This window comes from Natator depressus, chromosome 15 (assembly GCF_965152275.1).
Source record: "Natator depressus isolate rNatDep1 chromosome 15, rNatDep2.hap1, whole genome shotgun sequence".
NCBI classification, from domain to species: Eukaryota; Metazoa; Chordata; order Testudines; family Cheloniidae; genus Natator; species Natator depressus.
In genome coordinates, this window is record NC_134248.1 from 15,126,133 (window position 1) to 15,153,063 (window position 26,931).

The 26,931-nt window shown below is 44.1% G+C and overlaps 1 protein-coding gene across 6 annotated transcripts in view; it reads left to right on the top strand.

Annotated features, from left to right (window-relative positions):
* The window catches only part of TOP3B (DNA topoisomerase III beta), a 113,815-nt gene that overhangs the window by 84,622 nt on the left and 2,262 nt on the right, over positions 1-26,931 (top strand). For 2 of the 6 annotated variants that reach the window (XM_074972545.1, XM_074972549.1), the window contains exons 1-18: positions 1,801-1,910; positions 3,002-3,128; positions 3,307-3,470; positions 4,305-4,436; positions 5,504-5,610; positions 15,270-15,344; positions 16,287-16,483; positions 16,969-17,125; positions 18,283-18,396; positions 19,835-19,925; positions 20,278-20,432; positions 20,697-20,802; positions 21,341-21,487; positions 22,221-22,394; positions 23,279-23,407; positions 23,889-24,038; positions 25,198-25,298; positions 25,896-26,097. In XM_074972545.1, coding sequence (XP_074828646.1) covers positions 3,401-3,470; positions 4,305-4,436; positions 5,504-5,610; positions 15,270-15,344; positions 16,287-16,483; positions 16,969-17,125; positions 18,283-18,396; positions 19,835-19,925; positions 20,278-20,432; positions 20,697-20,802; positions 21,341-21,487; positions 22,221-22,394; positions 23,279-23,407; positions 23,889-24,038; positions 25,198-25,298; positions 25,896-26,097 — 2,107 coding nt within the window. In that variant the 5' untranslated portion in view covers positions 1,801-1,910; positions 3,002-3,128; positions 3,307-3,400. Of the gene's footprint in view, positions 1-1,800; positions 1,911-3,001; positions 3,129-3,306; positions 3,471-4,302; positions 4,437-4,997; positions 5,181-5,503; positions 5,611-6,857; positions 6,876-15,269; positions 15,345-16,286; positions 16,484-16,968; positions 17,126-18,282; positions 18,397-19,834; positions 19,926-20,277; positions 20,433-20,696; positions 20,803-21,340; positions 21,488-22,220; positions 22,395-23,278; positions 23,408-23,888; positions 24,039-25,197; positions 25,299-25,895; positions 26,098-26,931 lie in introns of those variants that run through there. The other 4 variants (XM_074972546.1, XM_074972547.1, XM_074972548.1 and 1 more) reach the window with 4 other exon arrangements.

Below are 26,931 nucleotides of genomic sequence, written 5' to 3' on the forward strand. Positions count from 1 at the left end.
AATAAAGTGCTGTAGTTCTTAACACTCCATCTTTGTTCTTTTACATTCCAGAAGTCAGAGCAGTGAGAGAGGTCACCTAGTTTACTGTAAAATAGGACACTACATGATTCAAGTAATGAACTGGCTTGTACATGTCTACAACAGCCCTCTATTGGATTTAAACACAACTATTCAATTGCATATCATAAGGACTAATGTAAGGTATTTTCATTTCTTTTATTGTAGCAGAGGTTAATGTTTTGAGAAGCAACAGTAACTTCTGCTTTACAAAGTCTGCACTGTCCACTCCACATAGAGGTGCCTGAGAAACAGGTAGTGGCAGGAACTGCCCTGTGGAAGAGCCTCTAGAGAACAACTTAGTGGGCTGCTTTTATTGCCTTAGTATGGAGAAAATTACCAGCAAGGGAGTTAAGAATGAAATTCTCTTTCACCGTGTCCAATAACAGAGGCACGAGGAGGGCAGGGGGCAGCTATTGTTCATCCCTTTTCAACCTTTTCCCAACTTAAGCTCAGCCTGGACAATTTTCAGAAATGTCCCAACATTGCTCCCAATTCAGCTCCACTAGTGTCAGCAACATTGGGAGCCCTAGTGCCTGATTCTGTTGCCTTGAACCTTGTGTAGTTAGTGGGGGTGCAACACACACCTGCTTTTCCACTTGTGGTGGTGTAAACTGTGCAAGGAGCATGACAATGAAGAATCAGACCCCTGGTGTAGAGAGGGCTTCCATGGCTGCCCATGTCATAAGCGCTGTGTCCAAAAGATCTGCTTTGATCAATGTTAGACGACATGGGTCCTGATGCTCCATTGCCCTTCTGTAGTCATTTATTCCTGTGCAGTGAGTGCAAAACACTACCACATCAGAATAGTTGTGTTATTTACCCACATGCACTATTGCAAATGATTGCATAAGGTGCAGGCAGTTTTGACAATGCTCATGATTTTATTGTGACTCTCACAATATTTGGTGTTACTCTTAAAGCCCCAGCTCCCAGAGTCAGGTGATCTACTGAGACTTTCAACTTTTTTTTTTTAAAGGAGGTTTTTAGCCTTCATGGTTATGAACAAAAGCAGGAAAACATGAATCTTAAAGGCTCAAAAACCAGAATAAAAAGAACCCAACTGTATTAGTCTGGGTGTCTAAAATCTTGTAATTTTTCAGTGCTTAGGGTGGCAATACTGTGCACTGCCAGCGAGACTTGGACCTTCGGTGCTTCGAACGTAGGGTGGCCAGTTTTTGACCAGACACCCGAAGTGCGGTTACTGTGGGCAGGGGAGGTGCCGAGTCCTCACCCATGCCAGCCCCCACTCAGCCAAGGCCACCTCCTTCCTGCGTCAGGCGGCTGCACCTCCCAGCCCCGGCTCGGCAGGAGAGTCCCTCCTGACCCACGCAGGGAGGGTGGGACGGGGGGAAAGCAGAGAGCAATGGAGGGGGCGGGAAAGAGGAGCGACTGCGGGGGTCAGGGCAGGAGTGGGACCTGGGGGGAGAGGCAGGGCAGGGGTGGCTCCCAGCCAATGAGGGCCTGAGGGAGCGGCTGGTTCAAGCCCTGCTGCAGCCCTGACAAGGCCAGGCGGGGAGGGCCTGTGAGCATGGGCGGGGCCCCAGGAGCAGAGCGGAGCAAAGGGGGCACAGGGGGAGGGGGTTGCGCTCAGTGGAGGGGGGGAGGTGCATCTCCAGGAGAGGGGCAGGAGAGGCTGTCCCTGGGGGAGGGACCAATGGGGGGAGAGCATCTCCCTGAGGGCAGGCGGCGGAGCCAATGGGCGGAGAGCATCTCCGTGAAGGCGGGGCGGCGCGCGCTCTCTCTCTCTCTCCGTCTCGGAGCTGGGGGTGTCAGTGCCCCGCGGCTTCCGGCGCCGTGTGACCCGGCGGTGCATGCGGTGTCCATGGCGGCGTACGGCGGCTGTGGGGCCGGTGAGCGTGCCGCTATGGGGGGCGCCTTTTGGGTCAGGGGCTGGCGGGGCGACCCCGGTACCGCCCCGGCGGGACTCGGCCCGTCGAGCGCCGCTGCCGGGACCGGGGCACAGGGACCCTTCGCCTTGTCAGGGTGTCTCCGCGGGAGCGGCCGGGCGCTGCTGGGCCGAGCGGGTTGGGAGCGTACCCCGGGCGGGGGGCTGCCCCCTAGGGGCGGGCCGCGGCAGGGCCCCGCTCCTGCGGTGGGATCGGGCCGGGCCCAGCGCTCCCTGTGCGGCATCCCGGCGGCGGGATCGGGCCCGTGGCGCCCCCGGGGCCCCGGTGACCGCGGCCGTGAGCGCTGGTGTCACCACAGCGGTGCGATAGCAGCCTCCGCTGCCCTCGGGGACTGCGAGCCTCCCAGTCGCTTTACGATTAAGTGAAATCGGTTTCCTGTGGAATTGGCGTCGTGAAAATCCCGGCGTGGCTCAGGAGTTTCGGACGAGAGCAACCCAGAGCCGGGGGGGTCGGACTGTGGCTTAGATCAGGGGTTCTCAACCTTTTTCTTTCTGAGCCCCCCCTCCCCCCCCCCCCAACATGCTGTACAAACTCCACAGCCCACCTGTGCTACTGGCTTTCTGCATAGAAAAGTCAGGGCCTGCATTTGGGAGGAACAAGCAGTGCAATTGCCTGGGGCCCGATGCCACCGGGGGCCTGCACTAAGCAAAGTTGTTCAGGCCTTGGCTTCTGTCCTGGGTGGCAGGGGCCAGGACCCTGGGCTTCAGCCCCATGTAGCAGGGCTTCAGCTTTTTGCACCGGGCCCCAGTGAACCTAACACTGGTCCTGCTTGGTGGACCCCCGAAACCTGTTTGAGGCTTCCTGAAGGGGCCCTGGACCCCTGGTTGAGACCCACTGGTTTAGATAACATGGGAGAGGAGGATGGGGAATGAGAGAACTACTTAGTTTGTTTTGGACTTGAAAAAACAGTGTTTAAGAAAGCTAGTTCCCACTATGGATCATCCATCCTGGAGAGCTGTATTTGATGGGTGGAAAAAAAAAATCACAGAATTTTAAAGTAGGCTTCTGAAAATGGAAATATCTATTTTCTCCAGTCATGTAAAAGCGTCTGTAGCCCCCAAAGGAGTTCCTGGTTGGAAAACTATGGCAGCTTTCATCCTGGAGTGAATTCTTAGTCAAGCTATAAACCTCTGCATGTGAATAGAAATGCTGATACCACTGGTAAGTAACCAGAGGAGTACCTAAGGACAATCCTGGAGTAAAGGAATAGCTATTTGAAAATAATTAGGAACAGGAAAATGTGTATTGTTGGCACATTTCTGTATAGCATTTTTTCCACAAATGATTTCATTTAATTTAGAACTGTTGTGTTTTAGTTTGTTTGTTTGTTTGTTTTTAGATTGAAGGATAACACAGTGAGAACAAACTATAGTTTATGCTAGGCTAAAATCCCATGATTAAGGCCTGAAGCCCTTTGAATTCCTCAACTGAAAATGAAGACCGTGTTTATGGTTGCAGAGAAGCCTTCTCTGGCTCAGTCTATAGCCAAGATCCTCTCAAGAGGTAAGATGGAAAATGTGCTAATCTCTTCAGCCTTTTTTGTTTCTCTTTCTGACAAACAGTATATTTGTATTGTAGGGACTAAATCCATTAGAACATATAAGCGTATGGCTTTGCTTGGAAGTGAAGCAGTTTACTAATCGCTGCACGTTACAAAGACTACTAGACTTCAGGGAAGTTGGGAGCTAAAAAAAACCCTGGACCGCTAACTTGGATGCTGTTGGGCAGCTGTCACCTCCCAATGTTAATCTTGGCTGCCAGCTGCAGACAGCTGATCATGAGGAAGCAGCATGGTACTCAGAATTTAAAAGGTTGTTATAGAGCTCTTCTGCATCATTCCAGTTGCTCGTAACCTCAGACAACCATAAAATTGAAAAATAAAGTAGCAGCCTCTGTTACAGGAGTCTGCTTTTGTTATTTAATGTAGTATTTTTACTGTACATTGAGGCGTACTGTTGTTGAGAGATGCCAAATAAATAGCGGATCCTTTGCTCTGAGGTTTTTCTGCCTTAAAGGTATGAGCTGGTACAGTACAGATCATATATAGAGAGGAGTGTGTTCATTGTACTTATCTTGATCCCCAGGACAAGTTGAGCTTTCAGAAGGAATTTTTGAAAGAGGAGAGGAAGGAAGTTTGGGGTATGTTAAATAGAAGGGTGTTAATAAAGGCCCAAAGAGTGGGAGTTGGCAGGAGAGAAACTTGTTTAGAGAGTGGAAAAGGGTTTCAGGGAAATCTGAGTTGAGATACAGAGGGAAGAGTGAATTTCATGATGCAAGAAACAAGATTACTTTCAGTATTTTAGTGCCTGTTAATAATTATTATTTTTATTGTAACAGGAAACATGACCTCCCATAAAGGGCTGAATGGAGCATGCTCTGTACATGAGTACACTGGATCATTCATAGGGCAGAGTGTCCACTTCAAAATGACATCTGTGTGTGGTCATGTGATGACTCTGGATTTCATAGGTAGTGTCTATCTGTTGTCTGTTTGAATTTGAGCAGTTTTTGCACCAGTGTTGTTGTTGTTTTTTTAAATAGTTGCACAGTTAACTCTGACAGTAAAATCAGAGTAAGTGCTGCAGTGAAAATTGGATAAGAGAAGGGAGGGTAAAAGGAAGGATAGCCTTTGGGTTAAGACATGGGACTAGAGTCGGAAGCTCTAGGGTTCATGCGTGACACTGCAACAGACTGTGTGTGATCTAGGGCAAGTCACTTACCTTCTCTGTGCCTCCATTATTTTAATCTGTAAATGGGGAGATGAGAGGCTAAATTTGTTCAAGTTTGTAAAACACACTGAGATTCTTGAATGGAAGGTACTTTATAAACGTAATATTATTAAAAGGGCACTGTCTAATGTGTTATGGAATATTCAAGGCATTGTGTAGTGGCTTAAGTACATGACTGGAAACTAGGAACTCCTTGGTTTCTAATGTTCTCTCTGTCACTGACTCACTCTGTGACATTGGGATTGTCATTTGACAACTTTTTTCATCTGTAAAATGAAGATAATACTTAACTACCTCACAGGTGTTATGAGGATTAAATAGTTTGCACAGTGCTTTGAAGATGTACAGCACCATGTTAGTGCTAGAAATTACAATCAACAATGACTATGAGATATGGAAGATGAAACAAGCTAATGGGACCCAACTGACTATATAGGAGAAACAATGAAATTGTCTATGCATAAAGGACTGTTAAATGCTCAAAGTGAGTAAATTGCGGAAATAGAGAAAAATAGCCTTTTTTCTCCTCCCTCTAATCTTTCAGTTATAGCAATGTGTTACAAAACAAATTTCCCTTAGAAATGTGTTATTAGTTGATGTCCCTTTTAAAATATTACTGATCTTAATATAAATCAAAGTTAGAGGTCATTATGATACCTGGTGGAGGAGTATGAAGGACTGAACTTCCCTAAAGAATGCCATTTCTGAAGACAGCATGCTATGATACACTTTGAAGCCATGTGTTTGTACAATAAATGTTTCATTTAAGGTATTTAGAACACCCGAGACTACTCTTTCCCATTTCAGGAAAATATAACAATTGGGACAAAGTGGATCCAGCAGAACTTTTTAGCAAAGCCCCTACAGAAAAGAAAGAAGCTAACCCCAAATTGACTATGGTGAAATTTTTACAGGTACTCTTTATGAGATGTATTTTAAAGCTGTTTTTTTGTGGGGGGTGGAATTAAATGGTTAGTGTTCTCTCTGACTACAAGCATGACTAAATGTATGCATCTAGGAACAAAGAACATAGGCCTTACATCCACGATGTGAGGAGTCTCTCCTGGGAAACAGTGAATCTGAAAAAGATTTGAGGATCGCCGTGCATAATCAGCTCAACACGAGCTCCCATGTGATGCTGTGGCCTCAAGGGCAAATGCAATCCTTGCATACATAACCTCTCTACTCCTGCTTGAGATTCCCTTGTTATCTTGCTTCTTTATTTAGCCCTAGTGCAATTGCTGCTGGAATACTGTATCCAGTTGTGGTGTCCACAGTTAAAGAAGGATGTTGATAAATGGGAGAGGGTTCAGAGGAGAGCCACAAGCCTGATTAAGGGATTAGAAAACATGTCTTGTAGTGCTAGATTCAGGGAGCTCAATCTATTTAGTTTATCAATGAGAACGTTAAGGGGTGACTTGATTACAGTCTATAAGTACCTATATGGGGAACAAATATTTAATAATGGGCTCTTCAGTCTAGCAGATAAAGGTATAACATGATCCATTGGCTGGAAGTTGAACCTAGATAAATTCAGACTGGAAATAAGGTGTACATTTTTTAAAATTAATTAATTAAAAAATTAATTTTTTTAAAATTAATCATAGGAACAATTTACCAAACGACACGATGGATTCTCCATTGTGACAATTTTTAAATCAAGATTGGAAGTTTTTATAAAAGAGAGATACTGTAAGAAATAGTTTTGGGAAGTTTTATGGCCTGTGTTATACAGGAGGTCAGACTAGATCAGTGGTTTTCAAACTGCAGATCGCGACCCAGTAATGGGTCACAGAATGTAAGGCACTGGGTTATGGCGGCTCTGGTCAGCACTGCCGACCAGGCCATTAAAAGTCCTGTCGGTGATGCTGCCCGGCTAAGGCAGGCTAGTCCCTACCTGTTCTGACACTGCACTGTGCCCCAGAAGCAGCGAGCAACAGGTCTGGCTCCTAGGTAGCGGAGCCACAGGGCTCTGTGCGCTACCCCTGCCCCAAGCACTGGCTCCGCACTCCCATTAGCCGGGAGCTGCGGGGGCAGTGTCTGGGGGCGAGAGCTGTGCTGAGCTGCTTGTGCACCTCTGCCTAGGAACCAGACCTGCGTAACGAGGTCCGCAGTGCCAGGACAGTCAGGAAGCCTGCCTTAGCACCCCTGCTGCGCTGCTGATCAGGAGCCACCCAAGGTAAGCCAGCACCCCAATCCCACACTCCTGCCTCACCCCTGAGCCCCCCCAAACCCAGAACGCCCTCCTGCACCCCTAATCCACAGCCCAGAGCCCTGACCCGCTCCTGCACCCCAACCACCTGCCCCAACTCTGTTGGGTCGCAGGTATCAACAATTTTCTTCAGCTAGAAAAAAAAGTTTGAAAACCTCTGGACTAGATGGCCGCAGTGGTCCCTTCTTGCCCTGTAATCTATGAATCCAAGGCCACTGCTGCTAATTCCCATACACTTTTATTCCAGAGACTACCAGTCCCATCTTTCATGTTCCTCCTCATCCTCATTTCTAGAGGGCTATTTGCATAGTTTTCATCCTTTGGCAATGAAAGATGTTTTTCCCACCGCTAATTATCTTAACGTTTCGGGGGTTGAGGCTTGAACTGTAAATGTTTTGACTCAGGGTGCTCTTTTTTCTTTAATATTTTTGTTTTCTCCCCTTATTTATTAAACCGATTGAAATAGAAATGTGCTAATCCTTACACCCTAGAGTTATCGCTAAAGTCACAGTTTGTCCTCCATGTCAGCAAAGATTTAATAGCAGAGAGCTTATATGAGGTCTCGTATTACTAAATTTTTTTTTCCAAATCTTCTACAGAAGATTTACTAATGCGAAGAATAAAAAATTAAAACAGCATTTTGTGTTGCATTACCCTTGTTTTTCTGCTGTTCGCTGCCAGTTAATTAACAAAATTCCATATCTTTGTCTCCTGGCCATTAGTGTGAACTAGTGAGGTTCTACAATGCTTCATTTTAATAGTGGGAACTGAATCTGTCTACCCCCAACCATTTCCTTCTCCTTTTGGATTTTAGAAGGGTACCATGTCCTTTACAACACTGTAACATGTTCTCCAACTCTGTCCCCAGAAAGGCAGGTGGTTTCTCAAAGTCTGAAATATGTTACTACTTGAATTGTAGCCATCTGTAACGCTTTGGAGATCACCCAGACCAATAATGGTCTCTTTCACCCCCTGTGTTGTAAATTTGGATGTCTTAATGCTATGCTGTTATGGTTCAGCACTCTGACACCAGTAGCCAGCCTACAAGCATAATCCCACCCTGGCTTCCCCCAGCCTAATTACTTTGTGCAGGGTGACCTCAACAATCCCTTCTGATCCTGAGTACCCCCAAATGTCTTCTCGAGTTCTTCACTACCTGAAACTTGGACTTTTCCCTGCTGGTTTATCACCCAGAAGGTGTGAAACCTGCTCCCAATTCTCAGTTCACTTTGGCACATATCCTCCACACAATCTGCTTGAGGTAGAAATAAACAAAAAAATTATTTAATAGAAAAATCATAGATTCAAAGATGAAATAATAAGGAAAAGCAAATGCATACAAGTTACACAGAAAATAAACAATCTCCGGCTTAACCAATACTGTACAGAAGTGTAAAATTCCCTTTTCCTAATCCAAGTTACCTGTTTCCTCTGAACAGTTTCCCAGCATGCCCTCTGTCCATTGCTTCATAGACAGCACCTCGCTTAGATGTTTCCCTTCAGTTCCTGGATAGCCTTCACTTCAAATGCTTTGTAGTCTTTTTTTCCTTTTTCTCAGACGATGGTAATTCATGGTTATACAGGGGATGTGCGGGGGGTGTCTCAGACTGGGGGTTTCTTTTCAGTTTCAAGTTGTTTCAGGGTTTTCCCATTAACTTTAATGGTCTACTGTTGTCTCTTCCTGGCTGGACAATGCTAGGTGCTTGGAGCCTGCCCTGGGAGGTTCCCTCCCTGTGTGATTGCATCACCACACTGGTAGGAGGTGGTGCTGTAGTGCACTGTAGTTACAATTACAACTTTCTCCACAAGTTATGTATACAGGTTATGAATCTATGTATACATAGATCTCCTGGTGATCATCAAGTCTACAACATTACAAGCTTTCATAAAAGACCTTACTTGACATATTTTTATTCACAATAACATTGTATAGAACCAGTTGATTCAGTTGCTTATTCTTTGGGATTCAGACTCCCTGTCTTCCCCTTGGGGTGTCTAGACACCCTGACTGTCACACCATCTTCGCCACGTCCCATATCTTGGGAGTCGTGCCTTTCAGTGTGCTAGAATACCATCTGGGAAGAGATAGAGGAGTGTGCTCCCAACTCTGGGGCTATGGCTACACTGTAGGGCTTACAACAGCACAGCTGATGCAGATACATCGCTGTAGCGCTGCTAGTGCAGATGCTCTAAGCCAGGGGTCTCAAACACGCGGAGCTATTTCCTGCGGCCTGCCGTAGGCACCGACTCCCCCTCTGCTCCTCACCGCGCCGCCCAAGCACACCACGTCCCCGCTCCTCCGCCTACCTCCCAGCGCTTCCTGCCCCCAAACAGCTGTTTGGCGGTGCTTAGGACTTTCCAGGGGGGAGGAGGCGGAGAAGAGATGGGGCTGGGGATTTGGGGAAGGGGTTGGAATAGGGGCAGAGTTGGGGCAGGGACTTTGGGGAAGGGGTTGAAATGGGGGCGGGGAAGAGGTGGGGCAGGGCCTCATGGAAGGGATGGAGTAGGGGTGGGGCCTGAGGCAGAGGAGGGGGCTTTTGTAACTTTGTATGAAAAGATGTCAGTGATGCAGCACTCAGGCCAATGTACTAGTCCGCATGCGGCCCTCATGGTGATTTGAGTTTGAGATCCCTGTTCTAAGCCAATGGGAGAAAGCTCTCCGGTGGACTTAATTATTCCAGCCACTGCAAGCAGCAGTAGCTTTGTTGGCAGAAGAAGCTCTGCCACTGACAGCACTGTCCACACTGGTGCTTAGATTGGTGTAACTTAGGTCGCTAAGGGGGGTGGCTTATTCATGCCCTTAAGCAACATAACTTATACTGACATAAGCTGTAGCGTAGCCATAGCCAGGGTATGTCTACACTACAAAATTAGGTCGAATTTATAGAAGTCGAATTTTTAGAAAGCGATTTTATACAGTCGGTTGTGTGTGTCCCCACTTAAAACCATTAAGATCATTAAGTCGGCGGAGTGCGTCCACAGTACCGAGGCTAGCGTCGACTTCCGGAGCATTGCACTGTGGGTAGTTATCCCACAGTTCCCGCAGTCTCCGCCGCCCATTGGAATTCTGGGTTGAGATCCCAATACCTGATGGGGCAAAAAACATTGTCGCTTGTGGTTCTGGGTATATGTAGTCAGGCCCCCATTCCCTCCCTCCCTCCATGAAAGCAACGGCAGACAATCGTTTCGCGCCTTTTTTCATGGGTTACCCATGCAGATGCCATACCACGACAAGCATGGAGCCTGCCCAGCTCACCGTCGCCGTACGTCTCGTGGGTGCTGGCAGACGTGGGACTGCATTGCTACACAGCAGCAGCTCATTGCCTTGTGGCAGCAGACAGTGCAGTACGACTGGTAGCCGTCCTCATCGTCTCCTGGGTGCTCTGGACGGCCTTGGTCGGGGCACCGGGGCAGATGTGGGTGCTCCTGGCGGACCTCCAGTGAGGTCTGTAGGGGGCGCCTGCACATAAATGGGAGTGACTCAGGTCATTCTCTTCTTTAAGTTTTGTCTAATGGAGATTCAGTCCTGCCTGGAATATTGGCAGAGGGATAGCTCTCCCAGCCAGCAGCACCGTCTGCTGCCAGCCTACCCTTCCCTCCCTCCCTCCGTGAAAGCAACGGGCGACAATCGTTTCACGCCCTTTTCCGTGCGGGCGTCATATTGCTGTCAGCATCGTCATCCACCCGCCGCTTCCACTGCCACTCTGCTCTCCTGCTCACGCCATACCACGGCAAGCATGGAGCCCGCTCAGATCACCGCGGCACTTGTGACAGCTCTGAACACCACGTGCATTATCATGCAGTATATGCAGAACCAGAACCTGCAAAAGCAGGCGAGGAGGCGACTGCAGCATGGTGAGGAGAGTGGTGAGGACATGGACACAGACTTCTCTCAAAGTACAGGCCCCGGCAATTTGGCCATCCTGGTGCAATGGGGCAGGCTCATGCCGTGGAACGCCGATTCTGGGCCCGGGAAACAAGCACAGAGTGGTTGCACCACATAGTGTTGCAGGTCTGGGACAATTCCCAATGGCTGCAAAACTTTTGTATGCATAAGGGAACTTTCATGGAACTTTGTGACTTGCTTTCCCCTGCCCTGAAGCGCAAGAATACCAAGATGAGAACAGCCCTCACAGTTCACAAGCAAGTGGCGATAGCCCTCTGGAAGCTTGCAACGCCAGACAGCTACCAGTCAGTCAGGAATCAATTTGGAGTGGGCAACTCTACTGTGGAGGCTGCTGTGATGCAAGTAACCAACGCGATCATTAAGCTGCTGCTATCAAGGGTAGTGACTCTGGGAAATGTGCAGGTCATAGTGGATGGCTTTGCTGCAATGGGATTCCCTAACTGGTGGGGCGAAAGACGGAACGCATATCCCTATCTTGGGACCGGACCACCAAGGCAGCCAGTACATAAACCGAAAGGGGTACTTTTCAATGGTGCTGCAAGCACTGGTGGATCACAAGGGACGTTTCACCAACATCAACATGGGATGGCCAGGAAAGGTACATGACACTCGTATCTTTCAGAACTCTGATCTGTGGGAACGGCTGCAGCAAGGGACTTACTTTCCAGACCAGAAAATAACCGTTGGGGATGTTGAAATGCCTATAGTTATCCTTGGGGACCCTGCCTACCCCTTAATGCCATGGCTCATGAAGCCGTACACAGGCACCCTGGACAGTAGTCAGGAGCTGTTCAACTATAGGCTGAGCAAGTGCAGAATGGTGGTAGAATGTGCATTTGGATGTTTAAACGCGCGCTGGCGCAGTTTACTGACTTGGTTAGACCTCAGTGAAACCAATATTCCCATTGTTATTACTGCTTGCTGTGCACTCCACAATATCTGTGAGATACTTTCCTGTAAGCTAAGCACCCCCTCTTCCCGCGATTCGATCACTGCTTGCAGAGGCGATAAAGTCATTGTTGTTTCAAATTCATGCATTCTTTATTAATTCGTCACACAAATGGGGGATAACTGCCAAGGTAGCCTGGGAGGGGTGGGGGAGGAGGGGAGGACGGAAGGACAAGGCCACACTGCACTTCAAAACTTATTGAATGTCAGCTTTCTGTTGCTTGGGCAGTCCTGTGGGGTGGAGTGGTTGGGTGGTTGGAGGCCCCCCCCCCCCACTGCATTCTTGGGCGTCTGGGCGAGGAGGCTATGGAACTTGGGGAGGAGGGTGGTTGGTTACACAGGGGCTGCAGTGGCGGTCTGTGCTCCTGCTGCCTTTCCTGCACCTCAACGATATGCCGGAGAATATCAGTTTGATCGTCCAGTAGCCTCAACATTGCATCCTGCCGCCTCCTTCTCTCACTCATCCCTCCTATCCTCTCGCTCGTCCCTCTTGTCCTCGCATTCATTTTGTGCTTTCCTGGACTCTGACGTTGTCTCCCTCAACGCATTGTGCTGGGCTCTTCCAGCGTGGGAGGCCTGCATGAGCTCAGAGAACATTTCATCATGAGTGTGGTTTTTTTCGGCTTTTAATCTTTGATAGCCTCTGGGACGGAGATGATAGGGGGAGTGTTGAAACATTTGCAGCTGTGGGAGGGAAAAAGGGAGATTAGTCTTTTAAAAAGAGACACTTTAGAGAACAATGGGTAGACTCTTTCATGGTGAACCAAACTGTTAATATTACATAGCACGTGTGGTTTCTTTACAAGGTTGCATTTTGCCTCTTATATCGAGAGCCTGCTGGTTTGGTGTGAGAGGTCACACACACAGGGCCGGCAGGCAACAGAATTCGGCTTGCAGACAGACGTGGTAAGCCACAGTCTTTTGGCTTCTTTAACCTTCCTAACGTGTGGGAATGGTTTCAAACAGCAGCACGCTCATTTCACATACCAAGCACCCATTGGATTGGCCCTTTAAAATGGGTTGGCCATTGAAAAAGAGGGGCTGAGGTTTTTCGGGTTAACGTGCAGCACAAACCCAACTAACCCCCCCCCCACACACACACAGACACACACATACACAATTCTCTGGGATGATAGCTTCACCCCTCCCCTCACCACGTGGGTAACAACGGGGATGATTTCTGTTCAGCCACAGGCAAACAGCCCAGCAGGAACGGCCACCTCTGAATGTCCCCTTAGTAAAATTCCCCTATTTCAGCCAAGTGACCGTGAATGATATCACTCTCCTGAGCATAACACAGAGAGATAAAGAATGGATGTTCCTTGAATGCCAGCAAACACCGGGACCATACATTGCCATGCTTTGTTACGCAATGATTCCAGACTACATGCTGCTGGCCTGCCATGGTAAAATGTCCTACCATGGAGGACGGAATAAGGCTGCCCACCCCAGAAACCTTTTGCAAAGGTTTTGGGAGTACATCCAGGAGAGCTTCATTGAGATGTCTCTGGAGGATTTCCGCTCCATCCCCATACATGTTAACAGACTTTTCCAGTAGCTGTACTGGCCGCGAATGCATCCCAAGTCTTCAGGGCAAATTAATCATTAAACACGCTTGCTTTTAAACCGTGTATTATATTTACAAAGGTACACTCACCAGAGGTCCCTTCTCCACCTTCTAGGTCCAGGAGCCCGCCTTCAGTGAGTTGGGAGGTACTAGATCCAGGGTGAGAAACAGTTCCTGGCTGTCGGGGAAAACGGTTTCTCCGCTTGCTTGCTGTTCTTCAACCACCTCCTCTTCCTCTTCCTCGTAATCCGCATCCCTGTTGCGTGAGAGTCCATTGACGGAGTCCACGCACATGGTTTGGGTAGTTGTAGGGGCACCCCCTAGAATGGCATGCAGCTCATCATAGAAGTGGCATGTCTGGGGCTCTGACCTAGGGCAGCCATTTGCCTCTCTGGTTCTTTAGTAGGCTTGCCTGAGCTCCTTAAGTTTCACGCGGCACTGCTGCAGGTCCCTGTTATAGCCTCTGTCCTTCATGCCCTTGGAGATTTTTTTTCAAATATTTTGGCATTTCGTCTTTTGGAACGGAGTTCTGATAGCATGGATTCGTCTCCCCATACAGCGATCAGATCCAGTACCTCCCATTCGGTCCATGCTGGAGCTCTTTTGCGATTCTGGGACTGCATGGTCACCTGTGCTGATCAGCTCACCACGCTGGCCAAACAGGAAGTGAAATTCAAAAGTTTGTGGGGCTTTTCCTGTCTACCTGGCCAGTGTATCTGAGTTGAGAGTGCTGTCCAGAGCGGTCACAATGGAGAACTCTGGGATAGCTCCTGGAGGCCAAAACCATCGAATTGCATCCACACTAGCCCAAATTCGACCCAGTGAGGTCGATTTCAGCGCTAATCCACTCGTTGGGGAGGAGTACAGAAACCGGTTTTAAGAGCCCTTAAAGTCGGAAAAAATGGCTTCGTAGCGTGGACCGGTGCAGGGCTAAACCTATCTAACGCTGCTAAATCTAACTTATAGTGTAGACCAGGGCTCAGTTTTCCTCACTACAGGAAGCAGCTCTTTGTTAATCCACCAGGCCTTCTCTTTTATTGTTTGGTTAGTGCTAAATCCTTGCCCCACTGAATTCAATTTTGCCATTGCCTTTGGAATTTGACCCTTAATGTGTCACTTTTTACAATAGGCACAACAGGCACACAATTCATTCATTTCACAATTCACTTTATTTGTAGCGCACATAAGCCCTGGAAAGTGGGCTGTTTATTAAAACTAGTTATGTCCTTTATTTATCACTCCTCACAGATGCAGTCTCGAGAAGGCAGCTGTATTGCTGAATGTGCAGTGTGGGGGGTGGTTCCTTTTACAAAATAATACTTTTTGGAAATCCTATAATAACAATTTGCATTTCTGTCCTTCTGAGGATTGAGTGCATTTTCAAATGATGAATTAAGCTTTATGACTTCCTTGTGAGATAAGATAGTAGTATCCCAGTTTTAAAGATGTGGAAACAGGAAGGTTAAAGGACTAGCCCAAGGTTATACATGCTATCTGTGGCAGAGCCAGGAATAGAATCCAGATGCAATGAAGCTGTTGAGGTGTAGAGTCATTGAGAGATCCCAAATAAATAGTAGTTCTTTGCTCTGAGATTTTTCTAGTTTAAAGGCACAGTACAATCATACACCAGTGTGTGTTCATTATAACTATATTGATTCACAGAACAAGTTGGGGTTTTTCAGATGGATTTTTTGAAAAAGGGGAGGGAGGAAGGAAGGTGGAGAATATGGTCCCAGGTTTCTTGGCTCCCAGTTCCATGCTTTAGCCACTATACTCCTTCCCCTCTATTGTGGCCCTTCCCTCAAATAAAGTCCCTGTTTCATCACCAGTTTGGAATTTGAATTCACAAGTGTAGAAGATAAATATATTAACATTGAAAGAGTTAGGAGCAGAAGGAAGTTGCTTTTCAATTGTTGGAAAGCTTTAATTTCTTTTATAGGTGGAAGGAAGAGGCTGTGACTACATTGTTTTATGGTTGGATTGTGATAAGGAGGGGGAAAACATCTGTTTTGAGGTAAGATTTTCATTACTATTTTATTATAAAACCATAACATACGTAGGTTTTACTATACATTGTGTTACCAGGCATTTTACTCGTTTGTGGATATGTACTAAAGGCTACACAAATTAGACTAGTAGATTTTTTAAGGCATGGAATAACGTGGTGAAATACTCATGGATTTTCAACATCTAGGGCACTAATTGAAAATCATAAATCAGTCTTGTAGCTTTTGTTTATCTGTGGTGAAGGTCCTTCTACATCTCACAGCTGGAATAGTTGTTTTATTGTCTTTGTAAAAACTTGGCCACCACAGTGCTCTGTTAATTGGGAAGGTAGAAATTTTAGCTTGTAGAGGCCACATTAAAGTGCACGAGAGAGTTGGATTTGGTACACAATAGGTATAGAATTAAAATTAACAATTTTTCCACAAAAGGATATAATGTGTCGCTTTGTACAGCCTTACTTCTGTATCTATCCTGCAGCTCCGATTAACACTACATTAGTGGATTTTACTATGTTTTATTTAATAAAATTGTGTTCATCTGCAGCTTTATTTAGCCCTGTCATAATGACTGAATTGTCTTTGAGGCCTTAAAAGGTTGGTTCAGATTGAAGCTAGCAAACTTTTGCAGGGTGATACTGTGAACTCTGCCAAACAAAATCCCATGGGTACTTCTTTTTTGCACTTGTCTAGAAATAGTTCTTCACTTTCACTAGCTGCCGGTGTCTAGTAAATAGGTGCTTATGATGTGCTTATTCCTTAACGTGTTTCTAATGTATATATGAGCAATACTGCTCTTGCCAGCGTATTAATGGAAAAGCATGAAGTCTCATTGGTGGGAAGAAAGTGGTAAGATATTGGCTATTATTCTGTGTAATCTTTGTTATAGAGATGCACAGACACGAAAACTCTTGCCTCCTATGATTGTTAACACATGCTTCTATTTCCATTAGGTTCTTGATGCTGTTCTTCCTGTTATGAATAAACCTCGTGGCACTGAAAAGACAGTTTACAGAGCAAAGTTCAGTTCCATTACTGACACAGACATCTGCAATGCTATGAACTCCCTGGGAGAACCCAATCGAAATGAGGCTCTGTCAGTGGATGCCCGCCAGGAGCTGGATCTGAGAATTGGCTGCGCATTTACAAGGTAACAGAGAGGATTGTTCTTGTGCTGATCGTTGTTTACCTAGTTTATACATATAATATTTTTTTAATTAAAACCGTAACCCTAATTTTCTTTTTAATTTTAACTTTTTTGTGAAATTTGTTAATTCCGTTTTTATGAAAGAGAGCCACTGATTTGTCCATTGCAGTTCTGATATATATGTTCTCTAGCTAAGGAGTCTTCCTGAACCAGGCTCTAAAAATGTTGTATACCCTGACTTCTATCTCAATCTCCCTTCCCAGTCTCTTCAAGAGGTAGCAGGATCCTATGTGGAAGGATTATTTATTTATTTATTTATTACATTGACTATTAAAGATTTTGGTCACTCTTGAAAAAATATTCTAAGCTCTGTGTGTCGTTACATTGATATGTATCCATGTAAGTTTATGAAAATTTACCCTTTGAAGGGAATAAAATTTATTAACATGCAAAAAATTTTAAACAATTTTGTCAATATTTTCTCTTAGGTTTCAGACTAAATATTTTCAGGGGAAATACGGCAATTTAGACAGCTCACTCATCTCCTTTGGGCCATGTCAGACCCCGACACTTGGATTCTGTGTAGAAAGACATGATAAAATACAGTCTTTCAAACCTGAAACTTATTGGGTGCTGCAAGCCAAGGTAACTTTTTATGCCATTCATAGTTGTCTGTTTTGTTTGTATATGTGAAATTTAGTGCACATTTTATCAGTAAAATTCATTTTTATTTTTGTCTCTATGTATTAACTTATATATTTGTAACAGCTCTCTAGAATTCAGATTGCCTATAATTTACAGTCTAAAGAACTGATGGATTTTTATTCATTTTATATGCATGTGATCACTCTTCATAGAACAGATTCAAAGATGTCAGCTTTTAAATTAAAGTGATTATATGCACAGTTTATCAGCCTTCTTGAATCCTAGCAGTCTAAACTTAGATTCACCCAGAATGATTACTCAAAATGGGTTGCTTCAGGTAAGTAAGTCCCTGCACTGGTTTTCTTATAGTCAATACATGATTTAATTAGCCTGCCAAACACACAGTGCTGAGCCTGGGAGCTTTGAAGCAAGTGTAACACATGGTATACTAATTGCCAGGTGAGTCCTCTGAATACTTGGGTAGCGCACACCAGTTTCACTAGCCTTGCTGGTGCTGAAGCTCTGAGAGCTGACCAAAAAGTTGTGTTTGTGTGTACATTGACTTCTTTAAAAAGTAGCAGGATTATAAAAAGCTAATAATAGACTGCTATATCTTAAATGAAAAGATGAAAGCTAATGTGTCAGTTCTTGTTTCCAGTCCTGCATGATATGCTTCTCCTGAATGTCAACATCAAATGTTGATTTCTGTTCTCCGAGAGCCTAAGTTTATTAGCATCCTTACCAGGATGGTGCAGGTTGATACTTATTTTTATGATCAGGATTTTAAACCTGAATTGTATTAGTCATCTCTGTCTAAGATAATTACAAATGGAATAGTTATCTATATTTACAAACTATTTTGATTTATCTGCTGCCTATCCCATGTAATTTAAAACACCCACAATCACTAAAGAACTTTAAATCTGTTGTTCAATATTTCAGTTATTTGACTACTCTGCAAGAACGATGAAACTTATTAACCAGACCCTGAAACTCCAGCTAGGCCATCTACAACCCTGGCCCTAAGAATCCACATTTTTCTCAGAAGTCCATGCAAAAGGAGGCTTTAGACTGTGCCTGGAAGTTGTTAATGCTTGAGTGTGTCAGCTGTACTTAAATACAAAACGTTTAGATTTTTTATTTTTTTTTCCCTGTAGGTGAACCATGAAAAAGAAAGTTCTCTCACTTTGGAGTGGGATAGAGTCAGGGTGTTCGATCGGGAGATTGCTCAGATGTTCCTAAACATAACCAAGATGGCAAGAGAAGCAAAGGTAAGAACAGTAGTAAGTACGAGTAAAGCCATATATCATATGGCTTAAGTACTAAGTTTTATATATATAGATAGCTATATAGTACTTTTAATTCTGAAATGGAAAAGGTATTCAATAAAATGTCGTTTTTGTCTTGTTGTAGCTCCATTTAGTGTGCATGCAGAATGAAAGGTAGAAGAGTTATGATTGTGGGTCACGTCATTTTAATGTTACAGGCATGTAGTCGTCTTAGTGGAAGCCCCTGTCCAATGGCACCTAGCACAGTGGGGTCCTCATCCATGGACGGGACACCTAGGCGCTCGATAATACAAATAATAATGTTGACTTTGGGAGTTGGCATCACTCATGGTGGAAGGCGGCTTCCCTTAGAGAAGAAGTCTGTATTACTAAACCTACTGAGAAATACTGCTTTGTCCTTGCTGAATAGATTTCTTATTTCCCATGAGCTACTTTATAAATCGGAATTAAATTACTTATATGACAATATTCCTGTAGTGAAACGCTTGGTCGTGTGTAAGGTTAGGGCTTCTGTTTTGGGGGGTTTGTATTTAGCAATTTTTAAATTTTATATAGTTGTCCAAAAATTAGGGGTTTTCCTGGCTTTCTGTTTGTATATACTGTAAAGAGTAGTCTTTGTAAATCTTTCCTAGTATGCTTTAACAGAGTACTGTTTCAAACAGCACTATGTTAAAGCACCCGGGAACCTTTCACGTGCACCAGCAGAGCCTACACGAACCAATCAATGCATTTAAGAAATCACACCCCAGTAGTTCACATTATTGCGTAGACAAGCCCTTAGATACAAGTAATAATTTCTGGTATTTTTTGGAAAAATACCTGGAGGTTTTTGGTTGGGTTTTTTTTTTTTGGTTGAGTTTTTTTGGTATAGTGGGTTTTTATTGGTAAAACCTAAAACCAGAAGTCATACATACATAGTATGGTACGGTCTGTATAGCCAATTAACTGCCAATTCCATTCTATACAGTACTAGTTTGACAGTATATTTGGATTTATGTGCTTAAACCCAGCAAGGTTCCAAGAATGTGGATGAAGCCTTTAAAAATGTGGATTATAGTTAGAACTGATACTATACTTGGATTAAGGACTGAATCATCAGCTGATTGAAGTGACATGCAGCTGAGGGAGTGGGAGGTAAAGATGTCAGTAAGATACCTCTCTCCATCCCCTAACCTTGGGGCTAAACTGGCCTCTAGCACAAAGATACCTTAGGGCCAGGTTTTCAGCCTTTACTAAAACTTTCCCCAATCAAAGTTCCTTGAAATAAGAAATATTTTGGGACTTGGGGGACACAGAGCATAAAACAAAATAGATAATACAAACCTGTGTAGTGCTCTTAGACGAATTATGAAACTCATGCTAGTATCACGAATTAAACATGATCAGAACTTACTGGGGAAATGCTGTTCTGTTTTTTAAGGTGGAATCTGTGAGTAAGAAGGAGAAAGCAAAGCAAAGACCACTGGCGCTGAACACAGTAGAAATGTTACGAGTTGCCAGCGCTGCTTTGGGTATGTAGATAATGTGGAGATATAAACGTTTCAGTTTTAAAACTGTTCTCAAGAGAAAACGTGTTGGGTTCTGACTTGTCTCATGAAATAAAGGAAGCACATTTAGAACACATTGTTAGCAATGCAGGCAAGTGATTACTAGCTACAATGTAATATAAGATCATTGTGTTATAATTTTAGAGAATTTATCAGCAGTGAAGTGTAGGGTAAAGTAGCAGATTCTGGTCATGAAATGCTTTTGTAGAAAATACACACACCATAGTAGTGCATTTAAGACCTGTCATGGGGAAATGTTTGTTATGGCAGAGATTAATCTTCTGCATAGCTCTGATTATTTTTTTTTTTCTTCCAGGGATGGGTCCACAACATACTATGCAAATAGCAGAACGACTTTATACTCAGGGTTATATTAGCTACCCTCGAACAGAAACAACCCACTATCCAGAAAACTTTGACTTGAAAGAACCTTTGAGACAGCAGACTAATAACCCTTACTGGGCAGAAACAGTAAGTATATGAAACAAAATTTGAAATGCTTTACAAGTTCTTTCTTGGCCAGTGTTCTAGGGAAAACGGTATCAAGAAATCCATGCTCTCAAATAGCACAAGCATCTCTTAATGGTCTGTAGAGCTCAGTAGTCAGTATACAAATTTGTAACTGCATTTTCTGTGGTTTGTGATCTTATGGATTTGATCTGAAAAGCACATTAGTCTGTAGAGACTAGATGTGTTATCAACTTGTTTCTGCTTTCTCCTTTTCATTTTGTATAGGTAAAGGCATTGCTGTCAGAAGGTGTTAATCGTCCAAGGAAGGGCCATGATGCAGGAGACCATCCTCCAATTACTCCAATGAGAGCTGCAACAGAAGCAGAACTAGGTACACACAACTCTTACTATAAAAAAAACAGAGCTGTTTGCAAGAAGGTTGGGTACCTGAGGTCTTGGAGCTGGTTTGGAAACCCCAACTGGTATTTTCAGAAAAAACTGAGTCACTGACCCTTTTCTGGTATATAAACAAAAGAAAAAAGTAAAGTTAATGACTGCACCGGAACTCCTGAAAAGCTGAAATAGAAGTATGAGGAACAGTAGATTAATTTACAGAAAAATACATTATATTAATGTTGAAAATTGACTTAAACTCATAATGGCAAGCAAGTTCAGAGCTAAAGATGAAATACCATTCTTGTGCCTGTATATTACAGTACCTTTAAGATCAGTAGGCAATCAATGTACGCTGTAATACCAAAGCTCAACAGAGTGGATTTAAAAGAGAAAATAGGTGAACTTTTAGATTGTTTTACTTTAAGTGCCAGTTTTTCCTGTAAAGTTTTTATAGCAAACTTTTTTTAAACAAGTATTCTATAGTTCAACATAAGTTGGTTTTATGTGAGTAACAAGGTGTTGTATGTCTTCAGGTGGTGATGGATGGCGATTGTATGAATATATCACTAGACATTTCATTGCCACTCTCTGCGCTGATTGCAAATATCTCCAAACCACCATTTCTTTTATTATTGGCCCTGAACATTTTACCTGTGTAGGAAAGATGGTTATTTCACCAGGTAAGGAAAACATGGGAAAAACTGTTTGGTTAGTTACGACTTTCTTCTCCCTCTATCCCCAAATAAAAATTTGAAGAGAAATTAAAATAAAAGCAAGGGCTTTGAGAGCGGGGGAATTTAAAGCATTTTTTTGCAATATTAAAAAAACCACCATCAACTCTTGCTCTCATCCCCACACTTGGATTTCCCGGTGTGACCCATTTTAGGATTTCTGTTCCAGTTGTGCCCACAACATGCTAAGAAGTGCTGCCCCTGCATGCAGGGGGAGACTTGATCTGTTTCAGATTGTATGCTCTTCAGTCTTTTATTTATATTTGCTAAGGCAAACTCATTGTTGGTACTAAAAGGAAATAATTTAAGGCTTTGTGCTAATTTTGCCTAATCACACTTGGTATTTTAAAAAACCCTTCCTGCTCCTTTGAAGTTCGATCTCATGTCATTCTACTTCTAGCCAAGGAGGGCTGACTTTTGGGGCCTGCCAACAACATTCCAGAATCAGCACAGAGGGGTTGATGTTGGGTGGTGGAAGCAACTCCTTCTAGAGGTTCATTGTGTTATTTCCTTAATGATTCCGGCCTCATCTTAGTCTGGTATCCATGATCTTCTGTGTGGCAGTGCAAACTGCCATTAAGTCAGCTTCTCAGCCTTGACTTGTGTAGTACAGCTCCAGTTAGAATTAGAAAGAATTAGGAAGTTGTGGAACGGTTCAGTTTCCATTTATTTTTATTTACAGGGTTCACTGAGATTATGCCCTGGCAAAGCATCCCGTTAGAGGAGAGCCTCCCCAACTGCGAGAAGGGAGATGTTTTCCCAGTCAGTGAAGTAAAACTGCTGGAGAAACAAACCAATCCTCCTGATTACCTGACTGAAGCAGAACTCATCACTCTGATGGAGAAACATGGCATTGGTAGGAACATGTCTCCTTTACGTGATGTTGTAATACTCCTCCCAGAGGGCAAGGAATTGCTCTTCTGAAGTTGCTCTGTCAGAAATGGCCTACTAGTGTTCCTGTAAATATGTTCAATGATGGCTTATGTTTCCTCTCAAATCACAAAGTCCTTGGCATCTTTTAGGTGGCCTTCAAGAATTTGTCTGCACGTTTCTCCCTCCTTCTCTCCTATCCTCCTCTCATTTCATGTCTACTACTCTTTTATGCCCAAAGAGCACCAAACAATATTCCTTGCATAACCCCATCAGTGTTACTCCTCAATTAACCAGAGATTATATGTGCTCGCTCCATCCAGGGACTGACTTCCTGCCTTTACAGCATGCTTTGTACATGTTGGCTCTGGTATCTTAAGGTAGCATGTACATTTCAGCATTATAATATTTATTTTTTATCTAAACTGTTTCCTAAGTACAGTGAACTGCACACTGCTGAAAAGGCCTAGTTATCCCCCTTATTCTAGTGGAGTTTCATTCATTGTGTGTGTGTGTGTGTGTGTGTGTATGCCGACAACATAGAATGAGAGCTGTTGCCATAATAGCAGTCTCCCTGGAAGCAGCAGAAGAGTTAAAAGCAAAGTACGTGTTGCAGATTTCATGTAACTGAAAAGTCATTCCTGCAGATTTGAAAAGAACATACGAATTTTTAAGCAAAAAGGGAGGAAGTAGCTGAGAAATGGACAATGATGTGGAAAAGTGGGGAGAACTGGATGTTAGCCTTTGCCTAAGGCATGAGAAGAGAGTTAGTGTCTGACTTACAAACCAGGAAAGGGGAAGAGAGAATAGAATATTGAATGTAAAGTTGTAATTTGTGTTCAAGAAGGATGTTGTGTTTGTGTGTGACAGGAACTGATGCAAGTATCCCAGTTCACATTAACAATATCTGCCAGCGGAACTATGTCACAGTGGAGAGTGGTCGCAGATTAAAACCTACAAACCTTGGCATTGTTCTGGTTCATGGTTACTACAAAATAGGTCAGTTGCTGCTGTTTTATTTTCTGTCATTTTTCTTCTCATTTAACTATGTTCCTGGCCAACTCTGGACACCGCAGGATTTTAAGGATCATTCACTACCCCGAACTGCAGAGCTCATTCTTGTTGCAGAAGTATAGGATTTAGGCTGTGCGCAGTTTGTCCCCCCATCACATGTTGAGCTGCAGTGATGTCTGGAGACAGCCTCTTTTTCACCCCCCTGGGGAAGAGGAAAAGCACAGTGACTGCATCTCTAGGGACAGGAGGGTTTATAGAGAAGAAATCAGGTAGCAGACCTTAAAAAGCTACTGCAAACCCCTATCATTATCACTAAAAATTTGTCTTTTTTTCAGTTTGCTTTCTTTGCTCATTTGAGAGCTCTTTGTGGATGGTCAGTTTCACTGCCCCCCCTCCCACCGTGTTGTCTGCCAGTCTCCTTTCTTGTTTAATAGTTGCTTCCCCATTGTCTTTCTGACTTTGTTAGATGCCGAGCTGGTGCTTCCTACAATCCGCAGTGCAGTAGAGAAGCAACTCAACTTGATAGCTCAAGGGAAAGCAAACTATCAGCAGGTTCTGGAGCACACCCTTGATATCTTCAAAAGGAAGTTTCACTACTTTGTTGATTCTATTGCAGGTAAGGCTCCTTCACACCTGAAGTTCTCCAACTCTCTGGCTAATTGTTGGTAAGGAGTTGAGAGAATCCATAATTCCTCAGGAGACCTTTCAAGGGGCTAGGTACACAGAGAACTTGAATGAACAGCTGTTGACAGGGCAGTCATTCTGGAGTGCCTCTGAGTGTCAGGGTGCAGTGTCACCAAGTCCAAATGAACCCCTTCCAGGGTATTAGAGTCCAATAAACAAACAGTCTGTCTGCCCTTGCCTAAGGTCTTCAGCCCCAGCTCTGGGCCCTTTAAATTCAGCCCTTTATTCAGGCTCCCAAATAAGCTCCAGACCTTTCTTGGGATATATGCCACTTTACCTGTGGCTGGTTGGGAACCCAGGACCACCCACTGCTCTGGATTCCAACCCAAGGACCCTATAAACAACAGCCATGTACTTGTCAATTCTGTTAGTTGCTGCTTCTTTCCTGGGCCCTTTAGCTTCACCTTTTATCTCAGGATTAAGGTTCTAAGTCCCCTTTCTCCCTGCAAACCCAGCTTTGCAAAATGCATCCAGAAAATGAACTGTGGCTATTCCTTACATTCCTTTGGCTGGAGAGGAGTAACCTGCCTTGCCCCTCTGGTCCTACTCCTAGCCAGGAACTGAACTGCTAAGGTCAGACAGCTCCTTTTTATCTGGGCCAGCAGGGTCCTGATTGGCTGTTACTAGCCCTTCAAGCCTCCAAGGTCTCTGTGGTTTCCAAAATAGCCTCTTTGGAGAAGTCTCTGTAGACAAACTTGTTTCTTGGGGTGGGGTATAGTAGGACAGCAGGGCCCCCAGCTGGGAGCTGCTAAGACTTAATGCACCCCATCACAACAGCACACACAAAGTCACACTTGAAATCTGTAACCTGGATGCATGGTGGTGGGTATTAAGAAGCAAAACACTAAAACTGGCTGAAATATATTGTGTCTTATGCATACTTATTACAGCTCTTTTAGAAAACTTTTTTAGTACATATATTTGTTTTGCAAACAGAATGCACAGATATATCATGTTTGTCACTAAATATTTTGTCTGCTTCTGGCCCAGCAGACTCCTTTCTCAGACTTTTTGTGCAGAGAGATGGGTGACTTTCACCATGGAAAAGGTAGCAGTAGGGTTCCAACACCTATGCAATTTCTTTTCTGCAGGTATGGATGAATTGATGGAAGTGTCTTTTTCACCGTTAGCTGCCACAGGCAAACCTCTTTCTCGCTGTGGCAAATGCCATCGTTTTATGAAGTACATCCAGGTAAGGTAACCTAGAGATTGTGTTTGTACTTCAAAAGTTACTTTCTGAAGATCAATGGTTAAAAATATCTTTTGCCTTAATACATTTGGGTTCATCTGTATCTTGTCTCAGATGCCTCCCTGTAAAACATAAAAGAGCTTCTCAAAAGGCCCAAAGGGGGTTCTCCCCATGGAGCAGGCCAGGTGGCAATAACAGTTGCGTTACTGGAGGTTTTGAACCTTACAAAGTGGATCAGAGCTGTAGCTTATTTGCAGGTTTCAGAGTAGCAGCTGTGTTTGTCTGTATTCGCAAAAAGAAAAGGAGGACTAGTGGCACCTTAGAGACTAACCAATTTATTTGAGCATAAGCTTTCGTGAGCTACAGCTCACTTCATGGGGCGCGGGAAATGTGGCGTACAGAAGACCCCCTCCCCAGTGGCACTCTCGGGGGCCCAAGTCCTTCTGATCAAGGCACAGCCTGTGGACGGCGTGAGGCCAGTAATGGCCCCCGGAGCTGTAGCTCACGAAAGCTTATGCTCAAATAAATTGGTTAGCCTCTAAGGTGCCACTAGTACTCCTTTTCTTGTAGCTTATTTGGAGATTCTTATTCTATTTCCAGGCCAAGCCAAGCCGTCTGCACTGTTCTCACTGTGATGAAACATACAGCCTTCCCCAGAATGGCACCATCAAACTCTACAAAGAGCTGCGTTGCCCCCTGGATGACTTTGAGCTGGTGCTGTGGTCTTCCGGATCCAGAGGAAAGAGCTACCCACTATGTCCATACTGTTACAACCATCCACCCTTCAGGGACATGAAAAAAGGTAGAGCTTCCATTGAGATATAGAACGATCAACCACATTGTAACAATTTTAAAATCAATTATTTGTTTGGTCTTTTGTGGGGCATTTTTAGTAGATTCCCAGTCAGCGGTACAAACGTTAAAATGCTGTTCTGTTCAGCTAAATAACTTCAAAACCAAATCGTAAGAGTCTAGAACTGTTGCCTCCCAAAGGCTCCATATCAAAAATGCAGAGTTTAGAACTGAAAAAGTGCTTTTTCTAACCAAGTTCCTAAAAACAAGCTGGGGCCTTCTCTCTGCCCCTTCATCACCACTAACAAAGGTTCTGCAATTGGATCTTAGTTTAGTTAATGATGAATGAGGAATAGTAGAAACCAGTTTGTTCTTCCACAACTTTATTGGCTCTTCTGTGCTAAAAGGAATTCTTCAAAATTGTTCATCAGTGAGGTAAATGGCTATGACTTAAAGATACACAGGAACAGATCTGTTGAGTAGGAAGGTGCTATTTTTTTCAGTCACGTTTCTGGCTGTTCCTGAATTTAAGAATCTAACAGGATTTCCTTGATTAAAATCAATCCCTGCAGACAGGGATTTAACATCTGAACTAATCTTGAAACTTGCTGTGAATTTCCTTTAGGCTGAGAGAAGGTACTTGCTAGAGCTGGTAAAGCTGAGCTAAAGGCAGGGAAAATCAGGGATTAACTAATTTTAAAATTCTTTTTATTCACTAGCTTTTTAAAATTTGTTCATTATTAGCTCAACTCTAATGTTAAAAAAAAGTTATTTTTGACCATTTTACTTTGAAAAATTTCACCAAGTTCGTCTGCGTTGGCAAAATATTTGTCAAAGTTCCCCA